General features: G+C 44.3%; 1 protein-coding gene across 1 annotated transcript in view; it reads left to right on the top strand.

The window, feature by feature from the left end:
- aacs (acetoacetyl-CoA synthetase) overlaps positions 1-13,304 on the top strand; it is a 32,702-nt gene extending 19,398 nt beyond the window's left edge. The window contains exons 11-18 of the mRNA XM_053421888.1: positions 3,479-3,545; positions 5,401-5,523; positions 9,144-9,257; positions 10,957-11,082; positions 11,385-11,454; positions 11,746-11,804; positions 11,966-12,168; positions 12,276-13,304. Of these exons, the coding sequence (XP_053277863.1) occupies positions 3,479-3,545; positions 5,401-5,523; positions 9,144-9,257; positions 10,957-11,082; positions 11,385-11,454; positions 11,746-11,804; positions 11,966-12,168; positions 12,276-12,413 (900 nt within the window). The 3' untranslated portion in view covers positions 12,414-13,304. The remainder of the gene's footprint in view (positions 1-3,478; positions 3,546-5,400; positions 5,524-9,143; positions 9,258-10,956; positions 11,083-11,384; positions 11,455-11,745; positions 11,805-11,965; positions 12,169-12,275) is intronic.
- Positions 13,305-15,865: the final 2,561 nt, after the last annotated feature.

Below are 15,865 nucleotides of genomic sequence, written 5' to 3'. Positions count from 1 at the left end.
GTTACAGTTTAGACACGTGGGCATAACAAATTTAAAATAATCCTCATGTTTGACAGACTAACTTTACAACCACTCTTTGTTCATCCTTTTATGTTTGAAGTGCTAGATAAACATCGAAACAAGTAAAAATGACCCGATTAGTTTTGAGACATGTTGACATCTGCTCTGTCTTTTTAAATTGTCTGCCAATGGGATAGATTGTAGCAGGAGGAGGAGGAGAACAAAATGGAAAGAGCTTCACAATAATACACGACCGAAAGAAAGATAAAGAGAATAAAATCCCTCCTAACATGTCTGTTGTTTGAGTAACACATGGGAGAAAACAGATATCTGCCAGGGACAGTGGGGGCACAGCCGCAGAATCCTCTTGGTGAGAGAAAATTCATTTCATTTTCCTCCTAAAAACACACTCTATCATACTGAACATTTCCTCTTGTATACAAAGTAATTAAATCAAGCTACACTAAGGAATAAGGTGTGTGTTGACTTATTAAATACATCGGTTTATTCTTCATACCGCAGAACAATTACGCCATCAAGCACTAGTGTCGGTCTGTGCCTGCTTGAGACGAAAGCAATCACACTTCTTCCTGGAGGACGAGTGTGAGATTCGTTCAGAGAGCAGTCGCTGACAAGTGGGAACTGTGGTCGCCACATCCCGGCCTGCACGGAGACACATTAATGTAATAACTGCCAGGAAGAGCTCCTCAGTGTCTGGTCGGGCCTTGGAGTGCCTCTTATTGACCGAGCAGCTTCCAGTGGCATGTCTACTGTGAGGCGGAGGCGCAGGTACATCTGCACACGCTCAGTGGCAGGCGGCCGCTCGCAGCAACTCCTCCGCCCTCCATCCTAAACCTCCCATTAGCTGCCCCACCCGGCCACCTGCCTCCAATCAGAGCGGACTGACCGTTTCAATGGCAGCCAGGGGGGGGCTGCAATTGGGATGGGAGGGGGGGGGGGGGGGGGGGGGGTCAGACATGATGGATAGAATGAAGAGGGCCAGTGGGAGAGTGCCGATGACAAATGAGCTCTATGAATTCATGCTTCTCCTCGGTCGTGTCAGATCTGTCTGTGAACACGCAGAACAGATATAGATCCTATCCACCTACACATATTATACAAATATACATCTACATACATTATATATCAAACGCTTATTACATATATGGAGACTTAAGGGTTAGAGTTAGAAATCAAAATTGACAGAACAGGGCGGCTGTGGCTAAGGGGTAGAGTGGTCGTCCTCCAACCTGAAGGTCGGCAGTTCGATCCCCAGTCTGACCCATCTGCATGCCGAAGTGTCCTTGGGCAAGATGCTGAACCCTGAATGCCCCCCCCCCCCATAGAATAACAAAGTGCTGTGATTAGATGCACTGTATGAAGGTGTGTTTGAATGGGTGAATGTAAAACTGTACTGTAAAGAGCTTTGAGTCATCAAGACTAGAAAAGCACTATATATATACAAAACCATTTACCTTCTACTAACTAAGTTTTCATAGTTTCCTTTTTGATTGGTTAATATTTTTATAAAATCAACAAAATGAAAGATCGTTAAAGCAGCATTGCAATTGTTTTATTTAAATATTCTCTCCAGACAGTTTGAAGCTTCATAGATAAAAGATCAAGATAAAACATTTTATTGCAGATTGTTGCATCACTGTGATAAAGCGACTCATGAATGAAACAACGCTCAACTCTGGTTAATCCACATCACACACGCATTAGATTGAATATGACATAACATTTTATAGATGAGATCATTCAACAGGTGGAACGAGAGATAGTGTGAGTCACGCAGAGGCCGAACAGACCCCAGAGCTGCGTGCATCCTTCCCTTTGCTCCTTGTGAGATATTACTTCTTGTGACCTTTGACCCTTTCCCTCATTGGAACGCCCTCATCCACCCTGAGCAGCCTGTATCGGCACAAATCGATGCGAGGCCTCCGAGAGCAAATCACATCTCCCTCACCGCAAACCAATTCCATGTTATTGACCAATCAGGCGTCGGACAGTTGTTTTGTGTCCCGGCGACAGATTCTTTTTCATATTTGACTGACGGACACGGTAACCATAGCGATGGGGCAGTGATGGTTATTGATTGAGTGTCGACAGAAATAACTGGAGGAGACGCAGATGGAGACAAACGCACCCGTTCACACAGGCAGACTTTAAAGGGCCCTTTGTTTTAAGATTAAAAGAGCAGGGGAACACTGAAGTGACGTTTTGTCACTTCTCGTCCTCCACATGTTGTCCCTCTGTTGTCAGCTGTCAGGGCGACTTCCCCTCACAGAAGAAAGCACCTTCCCCGAATCATTTCATTCCAGCGTTGGTTGTGTGCACACATCCCCTCACGACACTCTCCATTTGAATTATATTGAAACATTGACAAAGGAGACATTTTGTCCTCTCATGCTACACTGGCCATTATTGTGTTTGACTCTTTTTTTTTTCTTCTGTTTGTTCGGTTGAAAGTCAATTTCCAATCAGTCTCTCCCTCTCTTCGTTTTTCTTATCTATCCACGGAGGGTTGGCTGAGCACACAGGCAGAGTTTCAGCATCACGTTGCTCTACATTTACACAGTGGCACAGTCTCCTGGGAGCTTCCTGGTACAAGCAGGATACTGAGCAGCTCCACTGGAGCAGATGGGATTAAGGGCAAAGGCTCTTCAGTAACTGTTGTCCTTTTTCTTTCCTTTTATACTTCTGCATTCAGCACACAGGCAAATTCAAATTGTGCCTTGTCATGCATAGATTCAGGGCAACCAATGGAGCATTGCATCAGTTCCCAGTGATATCTGAAGTCTCACTTGGATAAGCTCCTTTATTCAAGCTTCCCCATCAGTGTCTCATCTGCTTTGCTACCAGCTGAATAATAACATCCCATCATATTCATAAAGGTGTATAAGATCTTTGTATCATAATCTTAGTATCTGTGAGTGTGGGCCGGTTACCATAGCATGAACAGGGATCTGATGTTGACATGTGTTTTTCCAAATTCGTCACTTTTACTCCTGGTTGTGAACTTCAGAATAAAAGCCTCTGAGTCACCAGAGACCCAATAAACTGTACTGACAGTATTTAAATCTTCCGGTTCAGATGATGGTGAAGGTTTGTGTCAGCCGGTGCGTCCCTCCACCCCACTACCTCCGTCTCTCAAAAAGAAACAGATTGCCGTGAAAATTGGCAGCGACATTAAAACCACCCGGGGGGGATGATTCATAAAGTTTTCTAATTCGGTTCCGTTGTTTATTCTTTCTGCTGTCACTGTGCAGAATACAGTACATGTATGTAGGAGGACTTTTACATCGGCTGTCATTGTTGGCAACTCTGACGCAAATTCTGTCTCTTTTCCAAAGATAAAAGACAACAGCCTCATTTCACGGGTTAATTTTATTGTTGGAAATAGAGATTCACAAACCCTACATATTTATATAAAAAATACTTTTTGGTCTCATCTTTCTTTCTTTTCCTCTTCTACAGCATCACCATCTTTGGAACCGGGGCCAAGTGGCTGTCTGTGCTGCAGGAGAAGAACCTGAAACCCGGTGAGTCGTGGTCACAGACCCAATCGGGTACACACCTACGTGAGCGTGCAAGCAGACATCCAGAGACGCACATGGACGCACACAAATAACAAGCAGAAAGCCAGAGAGAGAAATGCATTCTCTCACACACACACACACACACACACACACACACACACACACACACACACACACACACACACACACACACACACACACACACACACACACAGACACACACATTCACACATCTCCTCTGTGGAACCTGAAACCAAAAGAGCAGATGGACGTGATAATGATTATTAAAGTGATGCTGTTTGACTCTAAATGTCCTTTATCCCATTTACCGTGTGAATCAACAGTTTGCCCTGTGCTCTGCTGGTTGACACTGAATCGAATGGATAAAAGTGTTAGGATAATTCATGTGAGTCATGGATAGGCCCGTCTAATTGCTTTTACTGTCACAGCTCTCGGGGGGGGGGGGGGGGGGGGGGGACCAGGTCTCTGCACATAATCAGCGTTGTTCCAGTGCTTATTAGCCTTCCTGCTAACCTTCATACACGCCGCTCTCCCCTCAGTGTTTGTGTGACAGAAAATGCCTCGTTAGACGTGCACGCTCAAATTATTGCTGTGCTCTGGTGTAAAGGTGCGTTCTGCGTTGCCACCGAACAAAGCACTTAGCAGGTTTTTATCAAATTCTTAGGCTCCGATATTTAATTGGTTGTAAATTTTATCCAATTTTTATCAAGCGAAATTATTCAACTTCTGTACCTGGCTCACAGTAATGGCTGCGCACGATGCGGAAGTAGCACTTAAGTCCCAGAAGCTGTCGCGTGCACATGTGATTTTGTGTTGTGTTCTTCCTCGTGTCCTCTCGTTTGTTGGTCTTCATCCTCTCCTCCTTAAACCCTCAAATGGAATTGTGCTCATCATCATGTAAATTAGCAGTTTTAACTAATGCAAAGAGCTTAGCCGGGTCCCACTTGTCCTTCCTTTTCTCCCGTTCTCCATCACTTCTCCTCTTCCTCTCCTCTTCTCTCCTAATGTTAAATCAGCACTTGTAACCAGTGTTGTGTCTCACGTCCCACTGTGCTGTTGTAATCACCACAACTCTTTATTCATGGTGCCTCCTATGCGTTTGTGTGTGTGTGTGTGAGTGTGTCTGCAAATTAGTTTAACACAGTTCCAGTTCTGTTCTTGTATGACCCCCCCCCCCCCGCAAAAAAAAAACCCAACAACTTTGCTCTGTCCCTGTCTGTCTCTGTCTCTCTGCTGCTTCCCCATCAGTCAGCCATCTTCTTGATCCAGTTGGCACTGTGTGTGTGTGTGTTTGTGTGTGTGTGTTTGGATTCTTATTAGAGAAAGCATGGCAGAGGGAGAGCTGTATATCTGTGAGTGTGTGTGTGTGTGTCTGTGTGTGTGCCTCCAGTGGACTGGGAAGGGTAGAGGGAGCCTCTTCACGGGCTGCCCCAGCGGAGAGGCCCTTTTCCCTGGTTTGACATTTGGACCAGGACACCTGGAGGCATGGTGGGGGGGTAGCAAAATATCCCACTGTGTGTGTGTGTGTGTGTTAGTCTGTGCATGTGTGTGTCTGTGCATGTGCGTGCGTGTGTTTTTATGGGATGAGGGTCGGTTGCTGGAAGCTTATTAGTTTGCAGGGTGTAATTGGCTTGTGGTGATTTGGGCGTGTGTGTGTGTGTGTGTCACAGAGTGTGTGTTTCATATCCGACAGGTTTTGGCTTCATTTCTGGATAATGATAGAAAGTGGAGACATGCCCTTCATCTTTACATACAGTCTATCTCTATTAAACCTTTTTAATTCATCTTTCCTTTTGTGTATTCAACATTATTTTCTTTTTTTCTCCTCGTCCCTCAGCGGAAACACACAACCTCCAGTCGCTCCACACCATCCTGTCGACCGGCTCTCCTCTCAAGCCTCAGAGCTACGACTACGTCTACCGCTGCATCAAGAGCAACGTGTTGCTGGGCTCCATCTCAGGTGACTGAGCGACAGCTTTCACACAAGGGCACATATGGCGGTAAACACCGTCTATGACTGACACAGTAAAATAGATTGTATAGAAATGCACATTTTCCTCGCCACCCACAACGCCAACACACCCACACACTTGCACACAATGGCAGGGGCCCTCTCGGTCCATTGTAATGTTGACAGGGCCCTAGAACACTATCTGCCTCTCTGTGAGTCCTGACACATTTAACATTTAGACAGCCTGGGTGACGTGTTGAAGACACACACACACATTGAGAAGCGGCTTGGAGCATCACTCTTGCACATTGGCTGCACCAAAACAAATGAAGCAAAGCTGTAGTGCACTAAACATTAGGTTCAAAAGCACTGTTACACACACACACACAGTGACATGCATGTAGAAAAGACTGGACACAAACAAGGAAAGTTTGTTATGGTAATGACCAAACCTGTGTCTGACCTCTCCTGCACTCCCTCTCCATCCACTTGTCACTCTACACAGTGAAACACTCAATAGTTCACAGCCAGCTGAGTTTTAAAGCACTTGTGAATCATCATTTTGTAGCTTCAGTCAAGGGTTTGATGTTGAGCATCTTCAAACCACTAATGTGAAGCCTGAACACAAAACAAATCTAGTCAGACAATGGGTGACAACTACACAAACTGTCCAGGTATTACTGAAATACTCCGGTGAGGACAGTTTTATAATAAGTGAATGGAAGAGCAGCCAAAACCTTGTTTAACTCAAATTGTACCTCACATGGTTTTATTGTTTTGAGACACATTTCTTTGAATATGTGTGTGTGTGCGTGTGTGCATGAGTTTGTGTGTGTTACCGAACAGCATGTCCTGCCCCCGTCAGTTTCCTCCCTCTCACCAAGGGCACCAGCAGGTTGCTGCCCTGTTGGCTGCCAACCGCCCAAACCTTGACCCCCGAGGTTAACACGCTGCTTGTGTGTGTGTGTGTGTGTGTGTGTGTGTGTGTGTGTGTGTGTGTGTGTGTGTGTGTGTGTGTGTGTGTGTGTGTGTGTGTGTGTGTGTGTGTGTGTGTGTGTGTGTGTGTGTGTGTGTGTGTGTGTGTGTGCGTTCATTGGATTTACAGCATATGTGTGTGACTGGTGGCCACAGTGACATATGTGATGGGCCCATTTGCCGATTGCACCCTGTGTGATTGTGTCTCTGTGTAAACATGTCTGCAGACGTTTGCTCGAGTGGGACTATGTCTATGTGTTGCTTTTTTTTAATCTTGTGTTTATTACGAAGTGTGTGTGTGTGTGTGTGTGTGTTATCCTGTTAGCAGGGATTTTTGACCCCCGTTGTGTCCCATTGGGGGATTTTAACACTTTCACTGCTGGATTCCCCCCATTGTAATATACCTCCATCTGACTGCCCATATGTCAGCCCTCTCCTCCTCCTTTCCTCTCCTCTCCTCCCCCTCTTCTCTCCTCTCCTCCTCCTCTTCTCTTCTCTTCTCTTCTCTCCTCTTCTTTTTTGTGTGTCATTCTGTTTTCCATGCCTCTGTGCCTGCCTGTGTTGAGCTGGTTTCCTTTTTGTCTCACTTAGTGATTTTGTCTGACCCCAGACTTTAGTTTAATAAAGTTTTTTAAATCTAGTTCCTCACTGCTCAGGTTGACCAGTGTGACAAGTTAGCCTCTTGTGCATTCACACACACATGCACACTTAATGGCTGCTGATGGAAGGCCTCTCAACAAGGCAACAGTGGCTTTTTGCTTCAAATATACTTGAGTGTGTGCGTGCATGTGCGCGTGCATGTGTGTGTACCCACCCATTAAAGTCGGCGTGATGATAAAATAATGCCTCCTCTTCCTGCTATAGGTGTGTCTGTGTGTGTCTGTGTGTGTGTGTTTGTGTTTAATCAGGAGACAACGTTTCCACTTCCTCCTGGGAGCCAATTAAAGCTCAATAAAGAACCTGGCAGAGAGAGAAACAATAGAGACAACGAGTGTAAAGAACAGAAAGAAAAGCGAGAGGGAAGGAGGGAGCAGCGGAGGGGGAGAAAGCTGTTGAAAGGAAGCGAACAAGATGGATGGATGGAGTCTGTGATACGGGGAGGGAGCGAAACGGGGAGATGGAGAAGGAACAATGGGAGGCGAGATGAATCGAACGCGTCAGAAATAGTAAATGATTGGAAGGTGGAAAGAGACGAATGGATATTGCAGCAGAGGAAGTGTGTGTGTCTGTGTGTGTGTATGTGTGTGAGACAATTTTAGGAATGAGCTACAGCAGAGTAGAGCTCCTATATGGGTCAATGGAGGTGGAGCACGGCGCTAAATCTGCCACTTTGTGTCGCCCTAATACCAGATTGATACCGACACTAAGTCTAGTAATGTCTCTAGGTAGGTGTCACTGATATGTTGCCTGGAAAACCAAACTCAGGTTCTCTCCTGTACACTGCAGTTCAGTTAATTCCAGGTATTTAAACTTGAATTTTAACAAGGAAGTACACGTTTTCAGTTGGAGACGTTTTTCTGTGGAACTCGGGACGTGAGGAACTTAAGGTGCTTTCTTATTTTGTCTGGACCTTCAGACTTTTCATTTAGTCCAAAGAAAAATAACAAGATGCCTTTGGACCAACGTAGCAAGATGTAGTGTGAGCAAAAGAGACGTCCCGGTCCTAATCAAACATATTCCTGGTTCAGCTTGTTTGCCGTGTGAAAACTCTATTTTTGGATAGTTTGGGCCTTCAGACCCGTTGCAGGAATTCGAGACAGCATTAAACTACAGAAGAAAAAGAAATGGAAGTCTTGCTGGTCCGTCCAGAAACAGAGTCGCCCAGGATTGAAGGATTGTTCTCAGTCTTTGCCTCTGAAGTTATAAAGTCACACAAACTGTTTTTTTGATCACATGAACTCCCCTGACAGATATGAAGCTCTGACATGATATAATATACGTGTGTGTGTGTGTGTGTGTGTGTGTGTGTGTGTGTGTGTGTGTGTGTGTGTGTGTGTGTGTGTGTGTGTGTGTGTGTGTGTTGTGTGTGTGTGTGTGTGTGTGTGTGTGTGTGTGTGTGTGTGTGTGTGTGTGTGTGTGTGTGTGTGTGTATATATCAGCAATGAAACACTTACCACCACGAAGGAGGTTATGTTTTCACCCCTGTCAGGCAAGACTACACAAAACTTTGCATGATAAGATATTTTTCAACATTTTCCCAGATAATAATTTATTGATCTAGTTGAAGAATCAGGTGTATTTAAGTGACTGATATATGATGTGTGAAATTTTGTCATTTGATTAGTTGGTTGTCACGTTATTAGCCAAGTGTTTTCTTTGAGCACTTCTTTAGTCCTTAGCTGAGAAAACTATGAGAGTGCCTGGTAACAAGAAACAGCCAGGAACCAATTGAAGCTAAAAAGTCTGTGGAGCAGCAGAGTCAGGTGGTAACTCTCTGAGGGTTTGTCAATGAGAGGAACATATTCCACTTTACATCTTTATGTGATTCACGGTCAGCATAAAATGTATCCTACTCAACATTCGTGTTTTTTTTTCTTCTCTCTTTTAAGATGAAAACTGCACAAAATAACTTGAAGGCAGGTTTTTTATGTCCGTCTGTGAATCTAAATCTGTCCCTCGGTGTGTGACTGTTTTTCTCTCTCGTTTCTTTTCAGGCGGCACTGACATAGTGTCATGTTTCATGGGTCAGAACCCAACAGTTCCAGTGTATCGAGGCGAGATCCAAGCACGGAACCTCGGCATGCCTGTGGAAGCCTGGAGCCTTGATGGTGAGAGAGTGTGTGTCTGTGTGTGTGTTGTGGATTTCTTTCAAATATGACACTCTTTGTTTTATTCCTCTGTGCCAGCGACAGCCAGCGGCCGGAGGCAGAATGTTCTCGGGTTGTTCGTCCAGATCTCAAGAGCACCTTGAGGGAATTCCTTCAAATTTGTTGCAAATGTTCAGTTGGACTAAAGGAGGAACTGAACAGGTTTTTGGTATCGTGAACACAAACCATCTCAGGATCCCCTTGAATTTCTTGGTGGTTGGATCTCAAAGGTCATTGTGACCTCACCAAACCTTTTTTCCCTTGTGAATGCGTAATCTTCTTAAAACCTCGAGATAATTCTTTCAAAATTGGCTCAAATATTCATTTGGACCTTCAGATAAACTGATTGACTTCAGGTTCTCAAAGGTCAAGGTCATAGTGAACTCTCCATTCATGTGTATGGGCTCTTGAACATGATGTCTCAAGTCTGCTTTTAGGGAATTCCTTCAAATTTGTTGCAAATGTTCAGTTGGAGTAAAGGAGGAACTGAACATGTTTTTGGTATCGTGAACACAAACCATCTCAGGAACACCTTGAATTTCGGGGGCGGTTGGAGCTCAAAGTTCATCGTGACCTCACCAAACCTTTTTTCCCCTTTCAAAATTTGCTCAAATATTCACTTGGACCTTCAGATAAACTGATTGACTTCAGGTTCTCAAAGGTCAAGGTCACAGTGAACCCTCCATTCATGTGTATGGGCTCTTGAACATGATATCTCAAGTCTGCGTTTAGGGCATTTCTTCAAATTTTTAAGATGAACTGTGACATAAATCTTGACCATAAAAATGTATGAAGACTGAAGCTGCTCTGGTTGCAGTGTGGTAACTGTAGTTGCTTTCTATTTAAACCAGAACGCTCCAGCTGTCATCAACAACATAGTCCAGGAACCACATTGCGTTTTTTACAAAGTTGCCGGTTGACGAGGGATCCAGAAAATATTAATGAGGAAAATTAATCACAAACACATTAAAGAACCCGCTAATGTGCCATTGAGCAAACTTTCCATCTGCTTCAGGAGCTGCTCGGTAGCCACCAGTACAGGACTGTGGTTCTACTTGGTTGCTCCCATATGGGCATGTACCCGTATGTGTTGGCAGGAATCTGAGCTGAAAAAGTGTAATTAGTGAACTTTTCCTGGATAAATACAGGTAAACACCTCAGGGAAACCGTTTAGTGATATTTAGTTTTTCAACTTGCTGGGAGTCTTCAAAGCACCTCTATGTTTTCTCATTGATTTGAGTCCCTTGTTCCCCAGCTCCCAATCCCTGCTGCTGGCTGCACTGGCACGACTCCACCACCTCAAAGGAGAGTGGATTGAGGGATCATTTAAAGGCAGTTTTGTAGGAAGAGCATAGGATTATTGTAGTTGGTCTCTAAGCCTGTAAGACTGTCCTGAGGGAGGAGGCGAGGGCTTTGTGAAACCTCACATTGAAGAGTATCAGGTTCCGTGAGTGTGGGACAAATTACCTGGAGTTTTTTTCAGTTTTTATCTCCGAGTAATTTATACTATCAGTGTAGGTCTGTGTGTTTTGTGTTGGATTTGTGTTCAGGTGTATGTGTGTGTGTGTGTCAAACCTCTAACTTTGTTTCACTCCTCCGTGTGTGTGTGTGTGTGTGTGTGTGTGTGTGTGTGTGTGTGTGTGTGTGTGTGTGTGTGCAGGTAAGCCTGTATGGGGAGAAAGCGGGGAGCTTGTTTGCCTTAAACCGATCCCCTGTCAGCCAACACACTTCTGGAATGACGAGAATGGGAGCAAGTACCACAAAGCATACTTTTCATCGTACCCTGGTAAGTACACAAACAACAAATCATATGTAATTACACCCGTATATGCAGTACACATCAGCGTGCAGCTCGGGCGGCAATCTTTCTGTCAAACCCCCATCGAGTGTGAGAAAATTAGCCGACCCCAATCTGAACCTGACAAACACTCTCATTTACCCACACTAGTACACATGTACACAAAGAAACCAGAATCTACAATGATATAATGCAGCACCGTGCAATTGCCCTCTAATGAATATTACATACAACAATTTATTCAATGTTTTAAATGTTGCATTAATCTCAGTAATGCTCTTTCCCTTCAGGTGTATGGGCTCATGGAGATTACTGTAAAATCAACCCAGAGACAGGGGGCGTGGTCATGCTGGGCAGAAGGTCAGAAATTCATTCTTCTACTAAGGGTGGAGTAGTAATTGTTTTATAACTTTAGTTTAAAGTAGTTAATTAATTTAGATTGTTGTTTTATTGCACAGTTTCGCTTTATAACACACACACACATATTGAGTACTTGATGAAGGGAGATAAAGAACGTAGAGAAAAAGAAACGTACAGAGACAAAATCCACAATGTCTAGAACTGAATAAAGAGAGAATGAATAACTTCCTGTGTGCTGCTGCATTGTAATGACAGAATCTAGAGATCTGAATGTCCAACTCTTTTCTGCAGCGACGGAACACTGAACCCAAACGGAGTCCGGTTCGGCAGCTCGGAGCTCTACAACATCGGTGAGTCTCCAACGTGGCAGCGGAGGAGGGTGACTCATGATGCTCTTTATGTTGATGTCCCATTACCTATTTTTAAAGTTTGTTGAGCACCTCCTCTTCTCTCTTTGCCTCTCATCTGCTCTTCTCATCTGCTCTTTTTTGTTTTATTCTCCTTTTTGTAGTGGAAGCTTTTGAGGACGTGTCAGACAGCCTGTGTGTTCCTCAGTACAGCGCAGATGGGGAGGAGCGGGTTATTCTGTTCTTGAAGATGGCTCCTGGAAAGCCCTTCTGTCCGGAGCTGGCAGCGAGGATTAGAGGAGCCATCAGAAAAGCTTTGTCCGCCCGACACGTCCCCGCGCTGCTGCTGGAGACCCGAGACATTCCTGTAAGAACACACTGCAAATCAGATAGGAGCAAACCTGTCAGATGATCACGGCTGCAAAAGGTTTGACTGGCAGCTCTGTTCTTCTCCCCCCCCCCCCCCCCCTGCAGTACACCATCAGCGGTAAGAAGGTGGAGGTGGCTGTGAAGCAGGTGATCGCCGGCCGGGAGGTGGCGCAGAGAGGGGCTTTCTCCAACCCGGACTCACTGGACCTTTTCAAGAACATTCCTGAGCTGCAGAACTTCTAGAGCCGAGAGAAAGACCAACGAAGAAGAACCCCCGGACGAGACTTCAGCTTAGTTTTTAAATTATGTATTTGAATCTGCAGGAACAGGGAGACGTGCAGAGTGCAGAGAAAGGGTCGTTAACCAAGGAGACCTGAGCATTTGTACAGGGATCCAAAACAAAAAATTATGTATGTCAAAGTGATTTGGTACAAATAATTTGTATATATAATAATACATTTGTAGTATCAGGTCAAACCATGAGGTGCACTGCTGCAATCACAGGATCAAACACTCTCCTTGTCTGTTGTGCAGGTAAATGTTGTCGTGGATTCAGCTTTTGGTTTCATATAACATAACTGAATCGTGAAATTCAACTTTAAGCTCTTGGCTTCGGCTCCACTCTCTGATTGTTGTCAGCCAGTGATGAACCTCAGAATGTCTCTGTGTCGCCTGCTTCGACCCCGGTGATGGTTTCTGAGTTGGTCCCAGTCATCTCCGCTCTGCAGACAACTACTGGGATCCCCCTCTCATCGTTATGTCTTTCTTTATGACATGTATATATGAATATGAATATATATTTTTTGGACTGTGACGCATGATAAGTATGCATTTAAAGATGGTGACCTAAAACTGTAAGTTATTCACAGGTTCGAGTCCCAACATGCCACAAGATACAGAGTGTCCCAATTCAGGGGCCCCTGGGCTGTGCAGGCCGCGAAGGTCCGACTGAAAGGAAACGGTGTCGCCTACGGAGGGTTTCCGTAATTTGCGTTCCCGCCTGGTCCCGCCTTTATCGCTGTCGCCTATGATGCGTAGCCCGCGAAGGTCGAACCATAAGAAAAGGATCTGGTCTACGGAGGATTTCCTTAACTGTCATCACCTTGTCCCCCCCGACGAGAAAGTTTCAACGCCCCTTTTTGTAGTATTTTAGCATTAGCTCCGTTAACTGTTTAGTTGTGCTGGACCCTGGTAATTACATTTTAAAAGTGTAAGCCATTATCTTTTTGAAAAATTGTTCCATCACAAAAGTGCAGTGAATCGAGGGATAGGTTGGTGTCATCCACCAATTAGAGCCTCCATTGCTCGGGGGTGGAGGGATGCATTCGATGGCCGTGATGCAATCGGCCCCTGAATTGGGACACAAATAGAATTGGATTAAAACAACCAGAGATTCTATATAAACAAAGACTTACAGATAATTTAACCCAAACTGAAAACATGTATTGACCTGTTGTGTATTACAAAATCAGATGTAACTGTAATCTGACTGTCCTCTTGATTCCATTTCAATCCGCCCAAGATGTTGTGGCATGAAGGTTTTTAATTTTTTTGTGTGACTTGAAGTTCAGCAAATGTTCACATGGCCACAAGAAGCCTGTATATGTTGGTTCCATATCAATGTTGTCACAACTCCCTTCACACTGCAGCACTTCAGCCTGGTTTTTGCTTTGTATAATGTTACCAAAGCTTAAAGCTGGTTGATGCTGTTAAAGATGAACTGGAGTGGTTTTGTTCGTAAGACAGAGCAACGTGGGCTTTAAATAACTGTTTCATTTCCTGTTGGGATAGAAAGAAAGAACCTGACCAGCATGTGGAGAAATCCCAGGTTCAAGTGTCAGAGAAGTGTTTGTTCTAACACAGTTGTAGGATTTCCTTGTGTGTGTGTGTTTTTTTTTTTAAAGGAGTTTTCTTGTTTGGTTTATGATTCAGTCTTTGTAGCTCGGTCGGGGTTATTTATAAAGAAATGAATGTAAACAAATCAACTGGAAAACTCTGCAGTTCATCTCTCATGTCATTCTCACTGCTGAGATTTAAAGAATGTCATCTTTTAAAGCGACCCTGTCAAGTTTCTGACCACTAGGGGTGCTATGGAGCAGTCTGAATCCCTAACACAGGGATGCGATACATATTCCTGCCATAGGTTTGAGGTTACTGATGTTTTTAGGTGTCAAGGAAACATTCTTGTGAGAAACAAACGGAACTTAAATCGTAGTGGGTCAGACGTCAACAGGGATCATTACTCGTAAACTGTACACTTTGCACTTTACTGCAGTACATGTGAAATCTGGTGAAACCTGGCAGATCTACGTTTCTGTTCTGTAGTTTGCATGCAGGATTTTTTTTTTTATGTAGAAAATGTTTTAATTCTCATGAATAAAACGGAGTTTGCAAACCTACTTCTGGGTGTTGTACATGAATAAGAAGTGATTCGTATCTGACTCTCCTGTGTCCAGTAAATCTGCAAATGTCGATTAACCTCCTTCAAGGATCGTTTTCATCAGTGTTTGAAGTTTGGCGAGCGACTCACATAAAAGTCGGCTTCATTTTGCACGATCATCAATCCTATTTTTAACAAAACTCTCTACTGTTTATCTTTGAGTCTAATTTGAAGTTGACACGAGTTATAAATGGACGTGAACTCCTTCTGCACTTGCAAATCTTGGCTGGTTTAGGTTGTTTTTCCTTGGAGGACGAGATTTTGTTGCTTTTCCTAGTTAATCAAACCAGTCTGAGAGGAAAAGCCTAAACAAACAGGGTGTGTTCCAAAACTCCAGCCTCTAACACCCGAGGGCAGATTTACATCATCGGCATCAACATTGTTTCCTCTAAGATAAACCGAGAGACCCTTTAACCCGGGAATGGAACCTGCACACAAAGGGGTCTGTGCACAGCGGGGGGTTCAACAGTTGTGGGTTTTTTTTTTACACACATTTATTCGTTCCCTGCTCCTTCACCATCTGCACCTTATAACTTACTATTATTAAATCTGCATTGATGCTACAGCTCGCAGCTTGTGAGGTCTTGAACGTCAGCATCCTGCTTTAAAACACAGAGCTGACACGCGGAGGAACTAACAGACGTGTGTGTGTGTTTGAGTAAATGTGTCACTGTGTGTTTCTCTGTGTGTTTTTGACGAGTATATAGAAGCCAGTCATTTTGACAGACGTCTACTTTTCGGAAATAGACCTGGCAGTTTTAAAACTCTCGGTAACCTTTACAAGTGTGAGAGCTCAGACCTGCCAGTCAGCCAGGCCTCAACACACAACACCGAGGAAACGCACACAAAAACAGGGAAAAGTGAGACTTGGTGAGAGTCCAGTTCCTGAAGAGTCTCACTAATCTGGAGATCCGGTATTTTTATTTATTCCTGCACCTTCGCTCGTTCAGACACGAGGAACACGAGAAGTTTTGATCGCCTCCTGTCAGGCAGTTGGAGAGAAAGACTTGAAAGATTCTCCAGATTCACAAATACTAATCATCTGATGAACATGACTGATGCGAGCTCCACAGTCCCTCCTGAGGGGCCGTCTGCTGTCGTGTGATTCATCCCAGTTGTCTCCTAACAGAACACATCACACACCACAAAATGACTTTGTTAACAGCTTGATGGTAGACTCTGTACTTACAGGGGGTTGGCGGTTAATTCGCTCTCGGTGCAATCCAATTAAAATGTAAATTAAAACTGCACAGAC

The sequence above is a fragment of the Pleuronectes platessa genome, chromosome 4 (assembly GCF_947347685.1).
Source record: "Pleuronectes platessa chromosome 4, fPlePla1.1, whole genome shotgun sequence".
Lineage (NCBI taxonomy): Eukaryota > Metazoa > Chordata > Actinopteri > Pleuronectiformes > Pleuronectidae > Pleuronectes > Pleuronectes platessa.
This window is presented reverse-complemented; position numbering and strand designations above follow the sequence as displayed.